General features: G+C 43.3%; 1 protein-coding gene across 11 annotated transcripts in view; it reads right to left on the bottom strand.

The window, feature by feature from the left end:
- Nucleotides 1–22101, bottom strand: part of KCNMA1 (potassium calcium-activated channel subfamily M alpha 1) — a gene marked incomplete at both ends in the record, with an annotated part of 740839 nt that overhangs the window by 93924 nt on the left and 624814 nt on the right. For 9 of the 11 annotated variants that reach the window (XM_079900388.1, XM_079900387.1, XM_079900385.1 and 6 more), the window contains one exon: nt 990–1083. In XM_079900388.1, coding sequence (XP_079756514.1) covers nt 990–1083 — 94 coding nt within the window. Of the gene's footprint in view, nt 1–989; nt 1084–5581; nt 5669–22101 lie in introns of all 11 variants that reach the window. The other 2 variants (XM_079900389.1, XM_079900390.1) reach the window with 1 other exon arrangement.

The following is a 22101-nucleotide window of genomic DNA, read 5'->3' as shown; positions in this document are numbered from 1 at the left end:
ATGAAAAGGAGAAATTATCGTCAAGATGGCAGGTGTTTCCATGGCAGGAACCATTTAGGGAAAGCAGTGCAAATCTGAAATCACTCCTGTTTCATTGAGGTGCTGGAGAGCTAGGATGATGGGGGAAAGGAGCACTGGGATTGGCAGATGAATCGAAGACAGAAAAAGGAAGATGAAAGATGAAGAGTCCAAGGAGAGGATCCAACGGAATTCTACTGAAAATTGACTTCACTTGCCATTTCCTAGAGGAAGCTGCAGTCAAGATAGAAAGAAGAGAAAGAAGGAAGGGAGGAAGGAAGGAAGGAAGGGAGGGAGGGAAGGAGGGAGGGAGGAGAGAAAGAGAGAGAAAAAGAGTGCACACAAGCTCTATTTCATAATTAATATTGCTTTTAGCCTGAGCAGAACTGGATTACTTTTGAACTTTGCTTTGGCAAGTCCACAGATTATTAGACTTTTTTATCAGTCAAAATCAATTAACAGAAATTTGATTTCAATCGACAGGATAAAGAGAAGGTAATCTTCAGGTTCATTTTTGATTGTTATGATACATCTCACATATGGCCTTAAGTACAGAAAGCAGTCCTCGGAGGGACTCCAGCAGAAAGAGACTTGCTGGAGGCAAACTAACCACACGGGTTCCTCTGATTGGTTGCCGCTGTCATTAGTGCCACTGCTGTTTAGGAACTACACATAGACAGGACTTGGTGACAGCTCAGACTTTAAAGCCTATGTATTTTTCAAACAGCTTTTCAAACTGTTTTTCATGACAGAATTTTTTCAGCTCTATCATTAACTGCTGACAAGCTGACAGAATAAATACTTCAGCCTTTAAGAAGCCATCTAACGATCGCGTCCCCTCCTCCGCCGCGAGCCTGCCGGGGAGGGGAGCCTCTGGGCCTGGCAGGGTGGGGAGGGGGCAAGGACAGGAGAAGGAGCGAGAGGGGGACCCACCGGTGGACCCACCGCGTGGCCCGGGCCCCTATCCTTACCTCATCAGCTTGGGCGAGGAGCTGGGTGAGTTCCGCATGCCTCCGTTGCGCTGCTTTTTTTTGGGTGACAGTGTTGACGGCTGCTCATCTTCAACTGGAAATACAGGCAGCTCATGAGATTATGAACAGCTTGAGGGCAGACTGTGCAATACAGGCAAGATATCAAAGGACACACACTCACGGCTCAGTCACTCACTAGGAATTCATGGCCATCTCTTAGGACCCAATGACAAAGACCAATGCGTTAGTCAAAGAGGCCGGCTTAGAAAAGGTGAGCGCATCACCTCTTGACACTCCAGCGTTTGAACATGCAATTTAAACAGACTAAAACAGCGTGAAAACACCCTGCCATTAGAGAGAAAAGAAATTATAATCTATCTGTACACCAATACATGTCTGTGTGTGTGTATATATATATATATGTATATGTATATATATATAGGAACACTGCATCATTCTGCTTAGAATTTCTTTTTGGTTACTTTGTTTTGCTGGGTAACCAAATAGGTTTTCTTGTAACCAAAATCAGAAGCAGCAGCATAAGAGCTGCCAGCTGGCTGCTTCTGCAAATGGACCAATGTGACCAGGTCCTAATTCCTACATGCCAGAGGAAAGAGCCTTGGGAAGGAGGCAGGGATTTGAGGCCTTACCAGCCAATGTTTCAGTCCGTCAGGACTGGGAACATTGGTATGTTCTGGTTCAAGAGCCCCAGCCCAACTCAGCTCTCGTCCCTCCACCTCCCAAGAGGGAGGGCCTGTGTGCATGGGATCCTTTCTTAACTCATTAAGATGGGAGGAAGGGGCTGCAAGGTTGCAGAACCAGGCCGGAGAAGAGCGCCCAAATGAAGGAGGAGGTTGCCACTGAATGCTACCTCTGAGGAGGGGCAGGGAAGGCGGGCAGCAGAGGGGACTGGAAACCACAGGCTGTTTTCCAAATGTCTCAACCACAGAGATCACTAAGCGATCCAAAGTTCTGCTCACAAACAACACAGCACACTCTACTGCTTTCGCCCAAAGACACCCACTAACAAGCTTTGGAGGTTTATTAGCCTGTACCACGTTTCTTTTTAAGAGAGCTGCTTGATAATTAGCAGATTGCGCATCCAGCCCGTCACCCAAGGGCACCGGCAGCAAAATCCTAGTCTGCCTCTCCCCACGCCCCACAACACAGGCTAAAGCTGTAATGTCAAGAAGGAAAAATAGGATCCTCGGGCTCTGATTGTTGACTGCAACACAGACTGGGAGAAGCACCCCTGAAACTCGAAATAACACGCAGTTACCTTAAAGCTAAGAAAAGAAATATTAGCAGCGACAACATCAAAAGAAGCTTGATATATGTTAAAGGTGTACAAGGCTTAGGTGGGGGGAGGAAATGCCATCTCAGCTACTTGATATTATCCAGGAAGACCCATATCAGAACACGCATGATATGGTACTTCCCGGAAAACCCTAAATAACATTTAGTGTGTTACGATACATGGTCCCAAAGAGATAATAATAATCCAACTACCCTCCAAACCTGTTTCAAGGTATCACTCTTGGTACACTCCTTTATTCTACTGTCAGTCTGGGGTTGTCTAACTTCTGGCTGACACAGGGAAAGGAAACAAGAATGTGGCTGGAGATGAGAGCATGACCAGAAGAAATGAAGGCAAAAAGGCACCTGCAAATGCCCACAGCCCTTACTCGCTACCACCTGCTCCCCGGCCCCCACCCCCCCACCCCCGTCCTGCCCCCCAGAGGGCCAGGCTCAGGCTGCAACCATATCCATCACTTAGGGCTCCCGGCAGGAACTATGTGGCCGGGAGGATATCGCATCTTATCAGAAACGAGTATCCACAGCAAATCACACAGAGACTAAATAGCACTTAAAAGATTAAAGGAAATAAATACAAGCCACATAAATGGTATTGAAAAAAATCACTTAGAGGTGATATGCATCTCTCAGCAAGCAAACAGGCACTCTGAGCTTGACCTGCATTCATCTTCCTTTCATAGGATAGGGGGCCAGGCATCCCAGGCAATAATGGGGTAGAAAGGCAGTGAGATTGAGAGAGAGAGAGAGAGAGAGAGAGAGAGAGAGAGAGAGAGAGAGAGAGAGAGAGAGTGTGTGTGTGTGTGTAAGTGTACTTTTGCACTGTCCCCACCTTAGGATGGGGTAGAAGTCTTGCATTGACTACCCCCATAATACAAGGTCATCTTTTAATATGGACCACTTGCAATGGTTGCACTGTGTTCAGGATGACCTAGATTCGTTGAGTAGCATGATGTACTAAATAACACGTGTGCATGTGAATTGATCTAGTAGGAGGTGGAAATTCTTTTCTTCTCTATCACACAAGCCTTCTTGTGTGATATCCAGAAACGTCTTTTAGCTAACCTAGTCTATGTGGCTAGCTTTATTCAAGGCCACCAGACGTTGCCACGGTTTTGTCTAATTATACAATGAGTCTACAGTCATTAAGAAGTCACACTCACTGGCATTTCTGCTAGATTCTTTTTCGTACCTTTTCTTTTCCCATTTGCACTGGGCCAACAATATATAACCCTCTCTGGTTAAGTGCCCATTAACCTTGCACCTTGTCACTGTCTGTTTACCTGCAGTGATCTTCAGATGGAAGACTTGCAAGTTAATACCTGTTCACCAGCTCCAGGGAAACACCTTGTTCTGGTGCTTAAAGTCAGGTCTCCTTCTATGCAAGGAAACGATTTATTTTCATCGCAACTCAGAAAGATCATCCATCATAATCATACCGCATTTAAACTGGGATTTGTTCTCTTAAATGAAACGCATGTTCAAAGGTTTCCTCCTGCACTCACGGCCTGGAAATGCAGGTCTTCTCCCTGAAGAGATGGGGGGAAATGTCTCCAGCTTAAATATATGAACGTTGTGTAATGGAGACCATTACATGCGGCTTAGATCCCACAAGAGGAGCAGTGATAACTTCTGTCTCCTGAGTAGGATATAAACCATATTTAATTATTATCCTTTTATATGGATTCTATCAATTTCTGCATATTTAAAGAAAGTAGATTGAGGAAAACTTTTAGTTAAGCTATAAAATATAATTTTCATTTCGTGGCTTCTGTGACTACATGAGAGGAACAAAAATGGAATTAAAAGGGAGACTTAAATTTACTTTCACGAAAGACAAGTACTGAAGGAATGGGCCGCTACCTCATGCCAATGCACATTTCCAGGCTCATAGTTAGCCTGGTTTCTGGCTAACTACACTACACCCCTGTCTCCAGCGTGTCCACTAGAGTCGTCCTGCTGTGGTAGCCGTAGGAAGATTAGATCTTTTAAAGGAACCTGACTCACCAGCTTCTTTAAAACACAAACAAGTTCAGGAATCCAATGTGGAATTTTTATAGGAGCTGAACGCCATCCAATCTCCGAATACTAATAAAATTCAAGGGCTTGTTTTTGCACATCCCTAAGTATAACACTTAATGTGCTGTTGTAACTTCCCAGTGCTCGCTTGTCTAATAGGCACCGAATCTAACAGTTTTACAGTTTGGGAAGACTCAGTGCTAGAAAAATGTCAGGCAAGTCTAATGAGCTTTCAGATCCCCTGGTTCGCGCTGGAGTTTAATTTCAAGTTACAATGATGTTTTAACATGTTTGCTTATACTTGCCTAAAGAGGATTCATTATTTCAATGACATAACCTCCAGACGATGTTCTGGGAATTGATTTAAGATGTGGTGGTAATTCCAACAGCCTAATGCAGAGTTGAACATCTGTAACAACATTCCACTCAACTTTTCATCAGCATTCTGTTTTTAAGCAAAAGCAAGGCAACATCTTCTAGAAACACTGACCAGAACTCCTGGGCTCACTTCAAGATGATCATATACTTTACTGGATTTTTTTAAAAAGAGAAATCCCTCTCTTGATTGGCCTAGCTAGCTTGCAAACACTGTGTCAAGGTTCACCCATGCCTCTTTGTGGGTACTTCGAGTAAAACGGGGCAACAATTCCAACTTTCCTAAGCAGTCCAGTGCTAACCCATGATGGACCCAATGCTCAGCTCCAGCCTGGGGGCACATTCCTCTTTCCCCATTTCCTCAACAGGGTTTAGGGGGATGATGCCCTTTGAGACTTAAAGATGAGTTTGCTGGCTGCAGTTAAAAAATAGTTCAAAGCGAATAAACTAACTCGGAAACGTAATAAAAGGCAAACAAGCCACAAACATGAGCCAACTGGCTATATCTCCGTTACGTTATTAATCACCACATCTGGAGAAGCCCACATCTGTACACACTTAGCAGATCATTAGTAACGTCATATTCACACTGGAATCACTCAGAGTAAGAGGCATGCAAAGTGGCTTGAACGCAAATGCGTCTAGCTAACAGGGCTTCCGACTGAAGTCTCGTGCAAGCTGCTAGTTTGGGGTTAGGGTAGTTTTAATGATTATTTATCGTTTTCTATGGGTTTTCTCTTCGGTATTTTGCTGCCCAACAAGCTAAACGCATGCTGAAATCCACAGTAGTACATCTTTCTTCTCCCACTGAGCTCAGCATGTTAAAGTAGAACATGGAGGGGTGCAGTTATTAAAAATTGGGATGGATTCCAAGACTCCTTCACCTGGCTCGGTCACAAGCCGAGAATTGTGAGTTGTGTTCTTGAACTCAAATGGGTCTTTGGGATAGCGTGATCTAGCTCCAACCTTGACTGCCAAACAATAACAGGAAAAGGAAACCGAAATTAATCCTTGGTGAAATTTGTCATTAGGAAAGTTCCAAACCCGTTTTAACATTGACTAGAACGATAGTCTTAAATTAAAATGGAAGTTTCCTCCCTCACAGCTGAATTGCAGGGTTTTTCTTTTCTTTTCCCCCGATGACTTCTTGAAATTCTTTTTGCTGTGCTATGTCATCGACATCAGATGGGATAATACGTCACAGACAATCCTGTGCGTGTTATCATTTCCTCAAACATACAGAGTTCCCTTCTCCCCTACGACAGACACAGAAAACTCAGTTTTGCAGGAATACCAGACCCCTTATTCTCCTGAAACGTGCTAAAAATGCATCCTACTGAATAATCATCATAGTCCAACTCATCAACCCTCAATGCGAAACTCTCGCTTTCATCTCAAACCGCCGGCTTGGTCAGCCCCCTTGGCTGTGATATCACCCGCCTAACTTGCATTAAATGCCGGGGGTTTGCCACTCCTAGGAAAGGGAGATGTGTAGCATCTCCTTGTATCACGAGTGACGTCAGTGAAAACTGGGCGTGTGTTTGCAGCCTCGCAGGATGTGCATGTTGTTTTAGTGAAAATGGCAACTTATGAAATCGTTGGACTAGAGATTGAACAGTGTGCTTCCTGCTTCCTGTGGGTTTATCAAACTTCTCATCCCCCCAAGAAAAATCATGTAAGTCACAGTAGTACAGTCATTTTGCAATGAAGTAATTCACAATGGACAAAACTTCCAAGCTGAGCCAACCTCTCTCTAGTACAACTGCTTAAGACTTTCACCAGGAAATCTGGGCTAGTTAACTCCGAGGTCTTACAATGTGGCCAGGAAAGAGCGATGCCTGGGTTGCAGCACAGAATGGCACCCTTTTTACGGAGGGATGTTTCCTGTCTTACAATCATAGACTACCAGAATCCTGGCTGTCTGTCACTCAAACCAGACCGGTGGTGAGAGGGTATGAATATTTCCATAAGCAATGAAGGCCAAACAACAATAGCAAGAATAACAAATGCCAGATAAATAACCCATAATGTGAGTTCGGTCCTATAACTGCTGTAAAGGAGCACTTGACTCTTGTTTTAGCACGAATCTCCCAGTGGGGAAAGCCATGGGCCCATCAGTGAGGTTGTGCAGCTAAGATAAGGGTAAGACAGGCATCGCAGCCAAGTTCTACGCCTACAGGGTCAGTGGGCAGCTGGAGATCAGAACACGGGGAAGTTAAAGTGGGTATATCCCCTGAATTAGAGTTTCAGGTTCTGACAACCTTGGGACAACATATATCACCAAGAAGTCTGGTGAAGCCTTTGAGGTATTATTGATAAAATCAATCCAAAAAAAAAAAAAAAAAGCTAACTTGTTTTGAAAGATCATGGTGAATATTAATACACAGATAATTAAAAAATGAAGGATGCTCCCTATCAAAAGCAATGCCAACAATAATAATGTCACCAATACAATATATATAACTCTCTATAATGGAGCCATCACTTTACCATATATACATTATCAGGCAGGGTAATTTCACAACTTCTAGCCGAGAAACAGCAAATGCATTTATTTGGAAAACCTAGAGGACATAGGCAGGAAACAACAACGACCTGTTATTATGTAAAATGAGGATGGAAAGAATCTCCAACCCGCCTGAGCCCAGGCACGGAGCAGCACAGGCACTGTAGGCTGAGGGGGCAGGGAAGGGGAGGCTTGTTGGAGGCTTTTCATTTCTGGCTTTTGTGGAGCTAACAGGAGAATGGAGGGGGGAGACTTTAAGGAACAATAGGTTATGCAGAAGTTAATCACAGGGTATATTTCTGGCTCTATTCACTGCCTAGGAAACCTGAATTGTGTACGTTTGAGTCCATCAACACAGAGTAATGAGAGAATTCAGCTCCTACATGGGAGAGAGAAGAAATACTCTACAAATATATTAACAGAATCCACATGACCTGGATTGCAATGTTCTCTGCAGAAATACTGTGGCCTAACAGATCTTCGAGAATCAAATCTGGTGGATTAGATGTACCTGCTGTACTCACACACCCCATCCCAAACCATAGCCTCATGTTCTATATGTATCGTGGTTAGAGTCGAAATCCCCGGTATCTGGAATCTTAGCTAAAATATCTTTACTAAAAACTTGAGCTGTCATTATAACCTGCCCAGTGCTCTTGCCCTGCCAGTATGTGGTAGAAAAGTCCTTTTGAAGATCTGGTTGCCTCTGGTTCTTTTCTTTCTTCTTTTCTTAGAATAGACTGTCTCCATCACCTCGAGGGCAAAGAAGAGTCTCAAGCAAAGATCACTCACTATTAGCTTCTCAGAGATGAGACACAGAAAAGAACAAGGGAAATCTAAAAGCGAATACACAATGGAAATGAGAAATGCAAGAATTTCTTTGAATTATCGCTATGGAGTTTGGAGGAGGTAGGTAGTAGAAGGGAAGGTAGTAGAAGAAAACTTTTACTTTGAATCAAACAGAAAAAAATTGTACAAGAGTTCAACCCAAACAGCCTCTTCTCAACTTTCCTTTCCTTCTCTCCGTCTGCCCTACTCCCAACACCAAAAAGATGGTAAAGACTTTGAGGCCAAAAAGCATACCTGACTCCTTCTCGTAGCCCTGACACATGCAGTACATGTTTGTAGGGCTGAGTTGCAGAATAGGGATGAAATCTGCCAAGTTCCTGGCACCAACAGCTGCCTTCTTTCTTTTTATATTTCTCAAGTTCCGGGATCAGCAAACTATACTCTGGAACGTATCTCTGTAAAGCTTATGAGCTAAAAATAGTTTTTACATTTTTAAATGGTTAGGGGGAAAAAATCTAAGATGAATAATATTTCGTAACACATTGAAATGATATGAAATTCAAATTGCAGTGGCTCTAAAGAAAGTTCCTCATAACGTGGCCACAGTCATTTGTTTACCTGGCATCTGTGGCTGCTTCCACTCTACAACACAGAGTCGAATAACTGCGACAGTGAAGCCCACCAAGTGTAACGTATTCACTAGCTGGTCCTCGACAGCCAAGGCCTGCTGATGTATGTATCAGCAAACCTTGGCTACCTCACGTATCTTCTCACGTTGTCCTAGCTTTCCAGTTTTCAAAAAGGACAATGCTCTCCCCAGTCTGCCGAGACAGCCAGACAATAAAAGCAACACACACGGAACTCCCTTCAAGTGCACAGCTGTGGGGAATTCGAGAGGGATGGAGGTAGTTCAGAGACTTGAACGTCCTTCCCACCCAACCTGCTATTTGTCCTGCAGAACCCCTTGTACTGGGGGAGACCAGTCAGGTGAGTTTCCCGTTTTCCAACGCGAGCTAAGTTAGATTCATCCACTGTGCACTTCGATAATGAAGGCAAACCACATCCACCATGGGCAATTCCTTGGAGCTGTCAGTGTGTACTCCAAGTCCACCCAGCAAGAGCCCATCCAAGACAAAAGATGAAACATTAGACTAGATCTGCTGAAAATATACAGTGTCAACCTTTCCCCAGTTAGCTCAGAGCGATATATAGATGATTATTTCAACCGTCAGCTGCCGCATAGATTTAAAGCCCTGTACGATAACTCCTGGATTCATCTGCCCCTTGTCAAACTTGCACAGCTTTACTTGGAGGATACATGGTGTGGCAGTTTCACTGTGAATCCAGAATGATCCAGACGGCTGCTGTCTTTTTGTTAACAGGAAGCCAAACTGATGAGTTTGTAATGCATTTCTTATCAAAGGTAGTTTCAGAAAAGAAAATGTGCCCCATCAGTTTGGCTAGAATTTCACATAGACTAGATTATGGGCTTAATCAGAACATCTCTGAGATTTTCTTGAGGAAATAGATAATTCTGCATCCATCCCATGGAAATCACTTTCTGCCAATGAATGATGTATTTATGAATTTATAATTATCCTTGATTTTTCCCCTTCCCGCAGTATACTTAATAAAAATCATCAGCTAGAGCCTACAAAGCAATGGTTCTTAATAGATACAAGCATGCTAATATATTTTTTAAAGTTAATGCTGATCTTTTTGAGCTATGAGTCTAAAATGATCATTGTGAATAAAGGGACTGTAATTTTCAACTCATATGTTTAACAAAGACAAAATGGACTGTAATGGAATTTATGGAGCCTGTAAAGGAACTCTCTAATATAGTTTATTATCAAATAGATTTGGATTTACTGTAGGACAAATTGGGTCCCTCTGAAACGTATCAAGGGAAAATGCCTGTAAGGTAGCGAACACTGTTCCTGGTACGCATCAAGTGCTCACATAGATGGCAGAGGTGCCATTTGTTATTCTAACCCCTACTGACTTGTGAAATGCCGTGCTTAAATGCCAGCATTAAAATCGCTATTTATCCTGTCTTTATTTTAAATTCTGACATTATATGCATCATGGATATTTTTTGCATTTTGATTTTTTAAAAAACGACTGCATTGAAGTATTATTTTTCTTGATGCTGAGGTTTCTGGTGCCCCTTAAATCTGGTGCCCAAAGCAAGTGCCTCGTTCTTCCCACTCTGGTCCCAGCCCTGCCCTGTCCATCTCTCGAGGGTGTTCTAGGTGCTGGTCCTGCCACCCTGCCTGTCATCACAGAGAAGTTACCGTAGTTTGTCTCTGCGTGTGTGTCTATAGGCTCCCTTGTTCCAAACTGGACAAGGCAAATATAAAACATGAATTATTCTTTTGATCACTTCATGCTGTGTGCATGAGATTTTTCAGGAAAATCCTTGCAAGAAAGGCTTCCTGGTGGATTTACAAATTGTCAGACAGCCGAAGGAGTGGAGAAAAGATCATGCTGCCTCAGGAATCTGAGATTTGCCACCAGCCCAGGGTGAGAAACAGAAGAGAGAGAAAGGGTCAGGTCTCTCCCGGACTTAATTTCACAGCTCGCATCAAATTCTCCTGCTGAACACAATTTTGATTTACATTTCCACTTTGGGGTAAAAGTTTTTATTTGCTTATATGTGTTGACTGAATTGTCACCTTTCTTCTCTTTTTGTTTTTCCTCCCCCTAAACAGCTTCAAATAAACATGACTGGCAGAAAATGTCAATCATATTTTCATTTCCATTTTCACTTTGCTGTTTACGTTTTTAGAATTAATGCTTGCCCCAATGATTCTATTTGAAGATCAGCCTAGAATCTAATTGTGTGGATGTGAAATTGTTTTCTAAACCGTAAGACACTATACAGATAAGGACCATTATTACTATTAATATCATTATTATTATCGGCTCATCCACAAACACCCTATCTGCCATTGAGCCAGTTTTGTGAAGAACCCCCTAGCACTCTACTATGTATTCCAGATGGTTGCACTGATACTTTCTCTGAAACTCAGATAAAGGTAAAATGCATGGGTTTTTAGTGCAACCCAGGTGCACGGCATGGCCCGATGAAGAATGTCCTGTCAGAACACTTTAGAAATACTGTATGCTTTTAACCTTGAGAGGTAAGGACCCGTCTGGATTATGATTTTACACTAAACACAGCATTTAGTATATTTCTTAAGGGCACAGTCACCTTCTAAAGATGTTCTCAAACTATAAAATCATTATCTGTATTCTACTATAATTTATCTTCGGACACAGTCTCTGCAACGTTTAAAAATGCTAGTGCACGGTGGGCCCTTGCTGGTCAACACAGTTAGAGAACATGGTATGGAATGCAGAAGCAGGGCTGGACAAGGTTTAGGGGTGAGCAGACCTCACCCTCTTTGGGTTCAAGGTTCTACTAATATGCAGGCCCAGAAGCACCCAGGTCTGCTGACGTCGAATCCAGATCATTTGCTGTGAGAATTCTGCCCGTGAGGACAGCATGAAGATATGGGCTTCTAGAGTCAGGGCAACCGTCCAAGTCCTAGCTCCAACCCTCATTAGAGCTCTGATCTCAGACAAGTTACTCAACACCGTAATGTCACAAGATCCCTGCTGGACAGATGAGGACACCAAGATTTGGAGATGCTGTGGGATAAATGAGATAACCAGTGGCCACACGCTGTCAGCCTGAGGACAAATACTGTCTTGATGTGCTCTGCTCGACACCACCCTGCCACTGCTCCATCGGATCTTGTATGCAGGACAATCTTTGAGTCTCAAGATTATCCATAAAAATCTGGGTTTCTCACTCCTGTCTTAAAATCTTGCAGAAGACTAGTCTCGCATTCCAGAAGGGAACTGTCTCAGGGGACATGAGCTCACCAGCTGCTCAAATATCCCCAGGCTGCCTCCTGGACCCCCCAGTCATACGGCAGGTACCCCATGGTAGCATCTCTGGCTCTGACTCCAATGGCACTCAAGTTTGCTACCCCTGAGATAAGGATTGTAAGGCTGGAAGATCCTCCTACATACGTCGACTCATACTGAGCTGCAGTGAGGGTAGCGGTTAAGCAAACCCAGGCCTTGAAACCTGTGGGCCGTTAGGTCTGAACATGGGTATTTGGTAAATTGCCTAAGTTCATTTTTCTCACCTATAAGATGGGAATAATCAGAGTACTTTCCCCAGAGGGTTGTTGTGAGGATAGAGTGAAAAAAGTGAAAAAAAGAGAATAGATTGAAAAGTGCTTAGAAGACTTCCTGGCAGGCTCTTGGTAAAAGTTACCCATCATTATCTTGGCTTTGAGAAATCAAAGCAATTAGAGCTCTCTGTCATTGGATCCTTCTCCACAGTGCCAACCTGCTTTCTTTTGACTTTGTTCTACTCAAACGGGTGCACAATCTCTCCTCTGCCCCAAGCAACTGACCCAGTATCCAGGCGCTAGAATGGGGTGAGATTCACCACCCCCATCCCCGTTCTCTGCATCCTGTTCGATGGTCACCTTTGTCCCATATTGCATATGGTCCCAAGGAACTGCTCGGGTCAAAATAATTAGGCTATGCCAAGTGTCATAAAAACAAGAAAAGCCAGAAAATGTTTAAATGGGCCTCAAATGAAGAAGGCTGGGACCGTTCAGAGCAATAACAAATGAAAGTCAGACGGAAATGTGGAGAAACCCCACTGTGTCCTCTAAATTACAGGAAATTCATGCTGCCTGCTTGTGAGGGGCATTTTCCCTTCAGTTTCTGGTGGGAGGTCATAGGGTTGGGGCACATACTTGGGAGGTGATGGGAGGGGCAGGGGGATGATGGGATAGACGGGTAGCAACTCCTCTATTCCTTCCCACCAGATCTTCCTTTTTCCTCCCTACTCTATCCACCCATCAAGAGACAGGTTAGCCTGCTTCCTCCGGGAAGCCTTCCCAGATGACTGTAACAAGGTGGAATCCCTCCTTTCTTTAAAGTGCCTTGGCACTTCTCATCTCACACCCCTCTGACATCTCATTCTCTTTGCATTATAATTTGTGTTCCATTTCCACGTGTCCTCCCCAACTAGACTTATAAGTTCCTTTACGTGGTCTCCCCATTTCTGAATCTCTCAAGAGTGCTGAGCCCTTAGTAAAGTTCCTAAGAAATAGTTCCTAGCTGCCAGAGGTGGCGTTGCAGAGGGAAAAAGCACAGCCTAGTTGTGAGGAGCTCTAGGGTCTAGTCCGGGCTTAGATCAAATGTGTGGCCTTGGCAGGACTCTTCCCATTCTGGAGGATTGGCATTAATTAAGCATAGGAGTTTTTCAGCTCTGCTCTGTAATGGTTCTGGGCTTAATGCTCTCTTCTGTTACTTGACAGATATCATAGGAACCAGCCACGGACTGAAGGTCTCATAACCCTACAGCCACAAATAATTACCCAGAACTTCCTACCACACTTAACCCCAAAGCACTACCGAATAGGAAAAGCAGGATTCCTGGTCCAAGGAAAGTGTGGTCCAGCTCAGTGGTTCTCAACGCTGCCTTTCTATAAAATGGACTGGAGAACTCTACAGAACACCAGACCAATTCAACACAAATCCTGAGGGGCTAGGGGCTGGGCATTGCTTTTTGTTTTTTTTCCAAAAATCTTTTTAAAGATGCACAATAAAACAGAACCACAAGTCTAGCTGGAGAAATGAGACAACTGCATTAAAGATGCGTGTATATCTATATAAAATTCACAAGTTATATGAAATAACGGTATGAAAAGTGTTGCATGATAATGTCAGGTGAGGGCTAAATGAAATGTTGTACATAATAAGTGCTAGTAGGCCTGGGTGGTTAGGGAAAATAAGACTGGAAACAAGAGTTGGATGGAGAGAGATGTCAGCCTTATTCACCTGCGTATCCCCAGAACCAAACATAGGGCCTGGTGTGCTGGGGCCCTTAAGCCATGATGCTGAAAAAAACTAGGTGGGTGGGCAAAAAAGGGTGGGAAGGGCATGCTAGGAGGAGGGGGCAGCTGGAGCAAAGCCAAGGAGGTGGGGAGGCACTAAGCTCAGGAACTATAAGGAAAGCAGTTTGACTGGAGCAGGAAGGCTTATTTGAGGGCACAGTTGGGGGATATAGGGGACAGATATTATAAAGCTTTGAATTCCAGATGGCAGAATTTGGATAATTCTTGGTAATAATCTGAAGCCTCTGAAAGTTATTTTTCCTTCGACTTCAGTACTCAGATTCAGAGAGGAGAGTGGGTGGTTTGCATCTTGGAAAAGTCTATCAGAAATCCCCCTAACTCAGCCCACTTCCTTTCCAGCCACTTCAGTTATAAGGGTCCAAGATAAGACGCACACGTATGTGCACGGTACTAATAAGCAGGAGGATGCTGGCAAGGGTCCAGTTCCATTGGAGGTCTCGATTTTATTCTAGAGAGTATATTTGGCAGGAAAATAAAGTTATTTAATGCCTGGGAAAGGGGTCTGTGAAACTCACAAGGCTGCTTCTTCATAGCCCAGCCAGGTAAATCCAACCTTTACACTGGGATGGTTATTTCCTGCCTTCAACTACTCACGTTGATCTCATTCCCTATAAAGAGAACTGGAAGGGAAGCTGTCAGCGTTTGCCTTTAACAAGAAAACTGATTGCAGTCAATACTTCAAAAAACATTTTCAACAAAACCAGTGCTTCCAAGTGGATTCACCGAGAAGGAATGTTCCCCCCCTCCAATCCTCTACTCCCTGATTTCACCTAACCAATAACACTTCAGGATTTTCTCTGTGAAAAGCATATAAATGAATAGAATAAGAACGTACATGATGTCATCTGGATCCTTAACCTACACCCCTTAGCCCAGTATGCCTAGACAAAGTTTTAAAGAAAAACTCAAAAGAGAAAATTCCTATTGGATACCCAAAATCAAGGGTTTGGAACTTTTAACTTACAAAAAGAGTAAAATATTTGCATCCAAATTTCTTTATAGGTAGCATTTAACAATTAAGAAAGTAAACAAATATAGGAGTCATCCTAGAATGTATTTTAATTCTCCCTTTTCATAACCTCAGTAAATCCACTGTCTCCTAAACAGACCATGTTTATAACCAAACACCCTGTATAAAAGCAGTACTGTAGGTTAAAGGAAAAAAAAAAAAAAAAACTTAGTAAAAAGATGTAGTTGTGTCTTTAAAGAAATTTAAAAGATTGAAGAATAACCTGTGTGTGGATGAAAAAATAAATAAATAAAAGTAAGTTTTGCTTGTATATTTGTTTTTTTCACTCATTGTTGCCCAAATTGACAAGCTGATCAGTCTTTGTGTGGACAACCTTATCGAAAAAGGAAAAAACAAAACAAAACCAAAAACCTCTGATCCTGTTTGTCAGAAATTTAGTTCTGGCCTAAGGAGAAAAGCAACCTTCTTTGGTTAACTTGGATTCTAAAGTAATTCTTGATGAAAGAGCATTACATTAAAATTATTTTTATATAGCACACTAATCCAATACCAAAGCACCCTTTATAAAAATGTCCCTCCTTATACTGGTATGGAACGAAGCCTAGGGAATTAATTTGTATAAATAAACAATAGTTAAAAATGCGACTTGCCACATAACAACGATCAGATGGCAGAGGTAATCCAGTCTTAGGGGTGAGAATCTGGTATTGTGTAGTTACCTTTTTAAAACAGTAACATTTATTTAACTAGGACTTGTTCCAAATGAGCATTAAATCAAGCAAGTTGAATTTAAGGAAATCTTAGCAATTAAAAGGTGTTGTCTTATTGGAGAACTATCTCCTCAACAAACAAACAAATGAACATAGTTTCAGACATTCATTGTAGAGAACTAAAGGAGAGAGAGTCTGGAAAAGAAAAAGCAGAGAGTAGAGGTGGGGGGTAGGACCTAGAGTAATCCAGGTAGACGGTTTCATTTATAGAAGAGCAGCGCCACCTGCTGGTAGATTCGCATTTCGAGGCCCTCTGCAGTTTGCTGGCCACCATCTATCTTGCAATCTTTGCATAAATATACAACAGTATTTCTCAGCTGCTGTTATACATAAGAATTTTATTACCAGTCGGCAGATTTCTAACACACTGGTTGCAGTTTAATAATGCTCTATTACCTGAAGTATGGTTATATAAAAACCTAGAATGTTAACTGTTGATAAACCGATTCTGATACGTAAAGCACGGTAAGTCACCCAGTAAATATTCAAATAAATCAAAAGGGATAGCTCTTTTTCCTCCGGCAACATGTTATTAAACACCACAACTTGATCGCTTACATAAAAATAATGTCCATACATTTCGATGTACTAAGAACTCAGGAAACGCGCATTATAATCTTACCAACTGAGAGCTTTCCCTTCATTTACAATTTAGAGGAAAGTGTTTTTGCAGAGAATATTTCCCCTGTCTTTAAAAACTGTACTTGAACCAAGGTGTCATTTAGGGAATTTTTTCAGATAGCAAAACCTGAGTTATAAATAACTATGATTACATCTATAAAATGCTATATTTTTTAAATGGCAACAGAGGAGCCATGGAGCATTTAAGTCACTGATAGAGTGAGCAAAGACACAGCAGCTGTCATTTTCTCAGAAAAAGATCACACAAACGCGATAGCAAAGGAACACAATAAAAGGAAGAACAGGAGTGTGATAGGTGACTCTGATTATAGCTGCAAAGGAAACTGTGAAATAAATTAACACCCAAGCACCCAGGAAAGGCATTACTGTAGCTTCACTGCAAAGCGATCGTTATGCAACAGAAGAAGGCTGGTGATTTCGTAAGAACAGAAACAACGTGTCAGCTGCAAAATCTGGTGGTGATAACTAATGACCATACTACTGACAACTCTGATTTGATCTCTAACAGAAAAAAATAAAAAAGCATTCTATAGGATAGATGTATACAATAGGAATCGGATTTTTCATTTAAAACGAATAAATCCCAAATGGGATCAAAGGGCCCGGTAAGTGAAAAATGACAGTTCCTATGTGGCCCTGATTTGATCTCAAGCAAAACGACCACGCTGATAAAAGCTTAAGAAGAAGGTAGGGCCGTTCTTGGACTGTTATTGGAAGCGGGTGAGTGCCACTGCCCATTCAGCTGATGGGAAGCCCACTCTAATTTCAAGACGTTATTGAGATTTAATCTCTAACAACTACAATGAAAAAGATTACTCATGCAGCAACCAAAGGGGCATCCCTTAAAACACACACACACACACACACACACACACTCAATTTTGTTATTTCTGATGGAAACTGTGGAATCCCTTTACATTCCGTTCTTCCACCTAAGTTGGCTAAGGCATACGTGTTAAGAGAATCAAATGTCAGAGTGCTTCCTGTAAACCCACAGCATCTCCAGTGACTTATCACATGGGACTTGAAGTGGAGGGACTCAAGCATGGGCAGAGAGCATCTCATCTCCCACCTCAGCTGGTTCTGACTTGTGTGGAGAGACAGGGTTACCGAGAGCAAGTTCAGGCAGATGCAGAGGGTGTGGGGGACTCTGGGAGCTTAGGGCTGTCGAGATTTGAGCTGGGGGCTTACCCTGCCTCAACATAACTCCCAGTGGGTCAGCCAGTGTATTAGCACAGCAAGAGAAGGTCCCTGCAGCTGACTGGGGTCTAAGCGATGAAAGATGTAAGCCCGGCCTGCAGAGCAGTTGGATAAATTCAATTAATGGGGAGTCAGAGTTGGATGAAAGGAGCTTCTTTGAGTTAGGAAGGTATTGCGGACCTGAAGGGCAGAGTGAGGTCGCTCTGGAAGGAGCGAAAAATGGGTTTGCCGCGCATTGCTAACTTGCACCTCTACTACCCACCCAGACGCAAAGACCCGATGACTTCCGGAAGGGAATGCGTCAGCACCCCCACATCCGCCACAGAGCACCACGGGCCTCAAACACGATGCCCAAAAGAAGCAGTGAAAGAAATGCGCTCTCTTCAAAAGAAGCAGTGGTTAATTCTAGACCCAGCTCTTCAAGAGTGCTCCGGCAGTCAAAGGAAGCAGCTGTTCAGAAACAAGTGTTTTGGTCAAGATGGCACAAGAGAACAAGCGAGACCGCTAGGCTCAAGATCCCTTTTCTCTCGAGATACGTGCCTCATAAGCTATGGAAACATAATCCTGACACAGTGCGCATGTTACTCAGCAAATAGGTGTTGAATTCCTACTGTGCGCCTTAGCTGCTGTGTGCAATACGTTGAGAGGAATCCGAAGACCGCTGAGAGTTGTCTGTGGCTTGTTGCTTACTTCTAAAAAGCCCAAGATGAAAACTGCTCTAAATGAGGCTTATAGGAGTTGTTACAGAATTACAGAAGAGAGATCCGTCTGAGTTGGGGCGGTGGGCAGTCAGGAAGTCATCACAGAGATGGCTCCATTTGAACTGTGTGTTTAAAGCAGGAGTCAGCAAGTGTCTTTCTGCAAAGGTCAGGTAGTAACTATTTGGGGTTTCGTGAACCTTGTGCTCTCCATTGCAACTACCCATCTCTAGACCTGTCCTCACAGCAGGTCTGCTCAAAGGAAGAGGCAAAGGCAGGGCGTGGGTGAAAGATTTGGGCACCGTTTTGACCCTGATCTTTGCACTAATCTTACTAATAGGAAAATCAACAAGCAGCAGAGCCCAACTGCTCGTAAAGAAATTTAGAAAAGGTGATGATGTGAAGCCTTAACACCATCCAGTCCTCAAAGATGGGTTGAGATCAAGAACACCATCAAGAAAAGAAATCTGGATAGAATTTAAAGGAAATGTTATCTCTCCCCACCATCTGTTCCCCTCCTGTTTGCTCTCCAACCTTCATCTTCCGAAAACACGCTGAACTATAACTCCATGTCACTAACTCTATGTCCATTTTAGAGATGGAAAAGTCCTAAGGTAGTTTCAGTAAGATGAGGAATGAGGAGACACAGAGTCACAGTTGGTCCACGAGATAGGTCCTATTATTATCTCCATTTTACAGATGAGGAAACTAAGGAATAGAGAGGTTCTGGAGCTGGCCCAAAGCCCCACAATAGTAAGGGAAGATGTCTATTCTGGGATTGCCTAGATAAAGTAAGAGGATGCAGGTGCCTTGAGGAGTATGAGGACTCATACATGTGTAAGGCATTACTCTTATTAGAGCAGTCAGCCTCCATTTCGTGAACCTATCAAAACGTGACTGCACCAGGACTGATTTCAAAGTCCCCAGAAAACACACAAATCTCACTCCTTCTCTCCTTTTCCCTTTTGCCCTAAGCTTTCCTAGAATTTCAGGCTTTAATTGCCAAGGAGATCACTTAGTTCACCCCACAGTGAGGAGAATGGCTTGGGAATCCCCTACTATGATTCAGAGAAAAGACAGGAGATGTCTGCCTATCAGAACCCATCTTCGTCTTCACGGAAGAAATCCGTGAAGGAGTGGCCCTTCCAGCAACTAGCACCTTGCATATTTCATATCTGCGTGCTAAGACCTCCAGGCCACACGACCTGAGTCTGTACCTCATCCCTGTCTGCACTCTTAGCAAGTTTCATTCTGTCATTTTCACTGCACGTCCCTTTTCTCTGCAGGTCATTGTACCGCCCTTTTCAGTAACACCTGTTTAGGGCTTTGGCTTGGAAGCATCCCTGATGGATGTGTTCTCTCAGTTGGTTACGTTACAAGCCATATGTGGAAATGTACTCATCTGCACTGAAGAAACGGCCAGATCAACCTTGAGAAAGTGCAGAGAGCAATTCAAAGCCACTCAGAGGTAAGGGAATGCTTGGTACAACCTGAGAGAGGTCTGTGAGCAGTCAAGAAAGCTCCCCGTCCACTCCTCGTGTCGGAACGGAATACACAGAGAAATGACACAATAGAAAATATCCATAAGACACACAGCCTTCAGACACCTCAAGGTGGGAGGAACTGTCACTTGGGTGCTACACGATTGGCTCTGCCCACGTCAAGTCAGAGTCAATGATCTTAATAGTCAAGCGTGGCCTCAAACGGGTCTCCACAGTTTGGCAGGCTGACTTGGTCATCTGCAAATGGCTACAGCTCTCTACAAACGGGCCCGTTTTCTCATATTGGTCCCACCTGATGCATTATTATTTTTGTGCCACCCTGACTCACACGAAAGGGATCAGGTTCATCAAAATTAGTAAAACGGAATGCAAACGTCACAAGTCCTTGATTTTCTAGGATACATGCTCTACGTACACATGGACACTTTGTGTGGCGGGATCCCTGTCTCTCCTCACTTGAAACACTGGTGGGTTTTTGCCTACCGTGATTTTTTTTTTCAGTCTTTGTTTCTAGATCTTCTTTCCCAATGTTTAACCTTCACAAAGAATGTGGATAGTACCTCCTAGTCGATCATTTTCAAGATCCTTCAGTTACGTCCTAGTTTTTCTTCTTCTCGCTACATTATCCCCTGTGAATCTTCTTGTATACTAATTGTGGGATATCTCCAACTGGGATCCAAGATTGTACTCACACACACACTATATGTATCTATATATCTGTATCTATATCTTTATCTATATATCTATAAATGCACACCCTATATATATCTATATATCTGTATCTATATTTATATATACACACTATATATCCATATATCTGTATCTATCTTTATATCTATATATACCCACACTATATATATTTATATATGCACACACACTACATATCTGTATCTATATATCTACATACACACACACACACACACTATATATATCTATATATCTGTATCTATATGTATATCTTTATATTTCTACCTGTATCTACACACACACTATATTGTAAGTGGCTTAAAAAGTTTTAGGAAACTTCACAGATCCGGGGCCATCCTGCTTCTGGCTGACCATCTATCCCTTTAACTAATGGCTGAGAATCCCTTCACTTATCCATTCTTTCACTCATCAAATATTTACTGAACTGGAATCCTTCAGGCCACTTCCTACTCAGGCATTCTTGCCAACATACAAAGCCTGGCCAAGGATTCTAGCAAGTACATTGCTGGCCTTGGAGGGAAAGGCAGGCAGCCCCCAGGTCTTTCCTTGACTGAGTGCAACCCAACTGGCTCCAGCCCAGAAAGCTGGTAAGGGCCAAAAGGAAGATCACATTATGGCAAGCAGAAGACGGCCCTTGCTCTGTGGCCTACAGATGCCCCTGCAGGTACCACCTTGTGTGGCTCCAGCTCTGAGGAGCGGTCCTTCTCATTTCATTTCAAAGTCGTTCGGGGCGGCTGACGATCCCTGTCGCGGATCTGCCTCAGAAGCTCCCGCTCCGAGTTTGCACAGGGTTTTCTCTGTAGCTTTTGGAGTATTTGGTGGTACCCACCCTGCCATGTTGAACGGGATAAGAGCAGGGCTTTCAGCTTTACTCCAAGAGGCCAGAAGCATTTTTCTCTTGCTATTTCCCTCGGTTGTGGGAGGACAGCTCCTCCCGCGGATGAGCACGTGAAATGGTCAGAGAAGGAAGCCACCTTGGAATCTTCAGACATTTTCCCCAGCTCATCTGAGCTGGGGATCAGAAGAATGTCTCCTCAGTAAGAAAAAAAACCAAAAAAACAAAAAAACCTACGGGCTTGTCTAGAAGCTCTCTGCAAAGCAGGCACTGACTATTTATAAAAAGGTCTTTTCGATGCTCTCTGAAATTTCAACTGTGCGGGTCTGACAATGCTGAACTTGTTTCTGTCCAGTTAGATTCCCCTTGGAAAGGTGTTTGGCTAGGGAAGCAAAACTCTGGTAAGGAAATGTAAGGATGGAAGATTCCTTGATTACCCAGGTAATTCAACATGATGGACTTCCCTGGTAGTCCAGGGGTTAGGAACTCCGTGCTCCCACTGTAGGGGGCGTGGGTTTGATCCCTGGTCAGGGAACTAAGATCCCACAAGCTGTGCGGCATGGCCAAAAAAAAAAAAAAGAAAAGAATGTTGGTTCAGGAGAAAACCTCGGAGAGAATGCCAGGAGTCGGCATTCTCAGCACGCACGCTCCACCACTTAGAGGGAGCTCAGGACTCACGTGCTCTTCTGTGCTGTTTCAATGACCCTCTGGGGTCAAAGGTGTGCATAAATCCCCGGTCATGGGTGCTGACATACAGACACAACGAACGCAGATCAAATTCTTGTGCACAGAGAAATAAAAAGGAAGAGAAAATTGCTCCACGGTACTTA

Source organism: Stenella coeruleoalba, assembly GCF_951394435.1.
Source record: "Stenella coeruleoalba genome assembly, chromosome: 16".
NCBI lineage: Eukaryota > Metazoa > Chordata > Mammalia > Artiodactyla > Delphinidae > Stenella > Stenella coeruleoalba.
The sequence above is the reverse complement of the archived record's forward strand: the minus strand, read 5'-3'. Positions and strand labels throughout refer to the sequence as shown.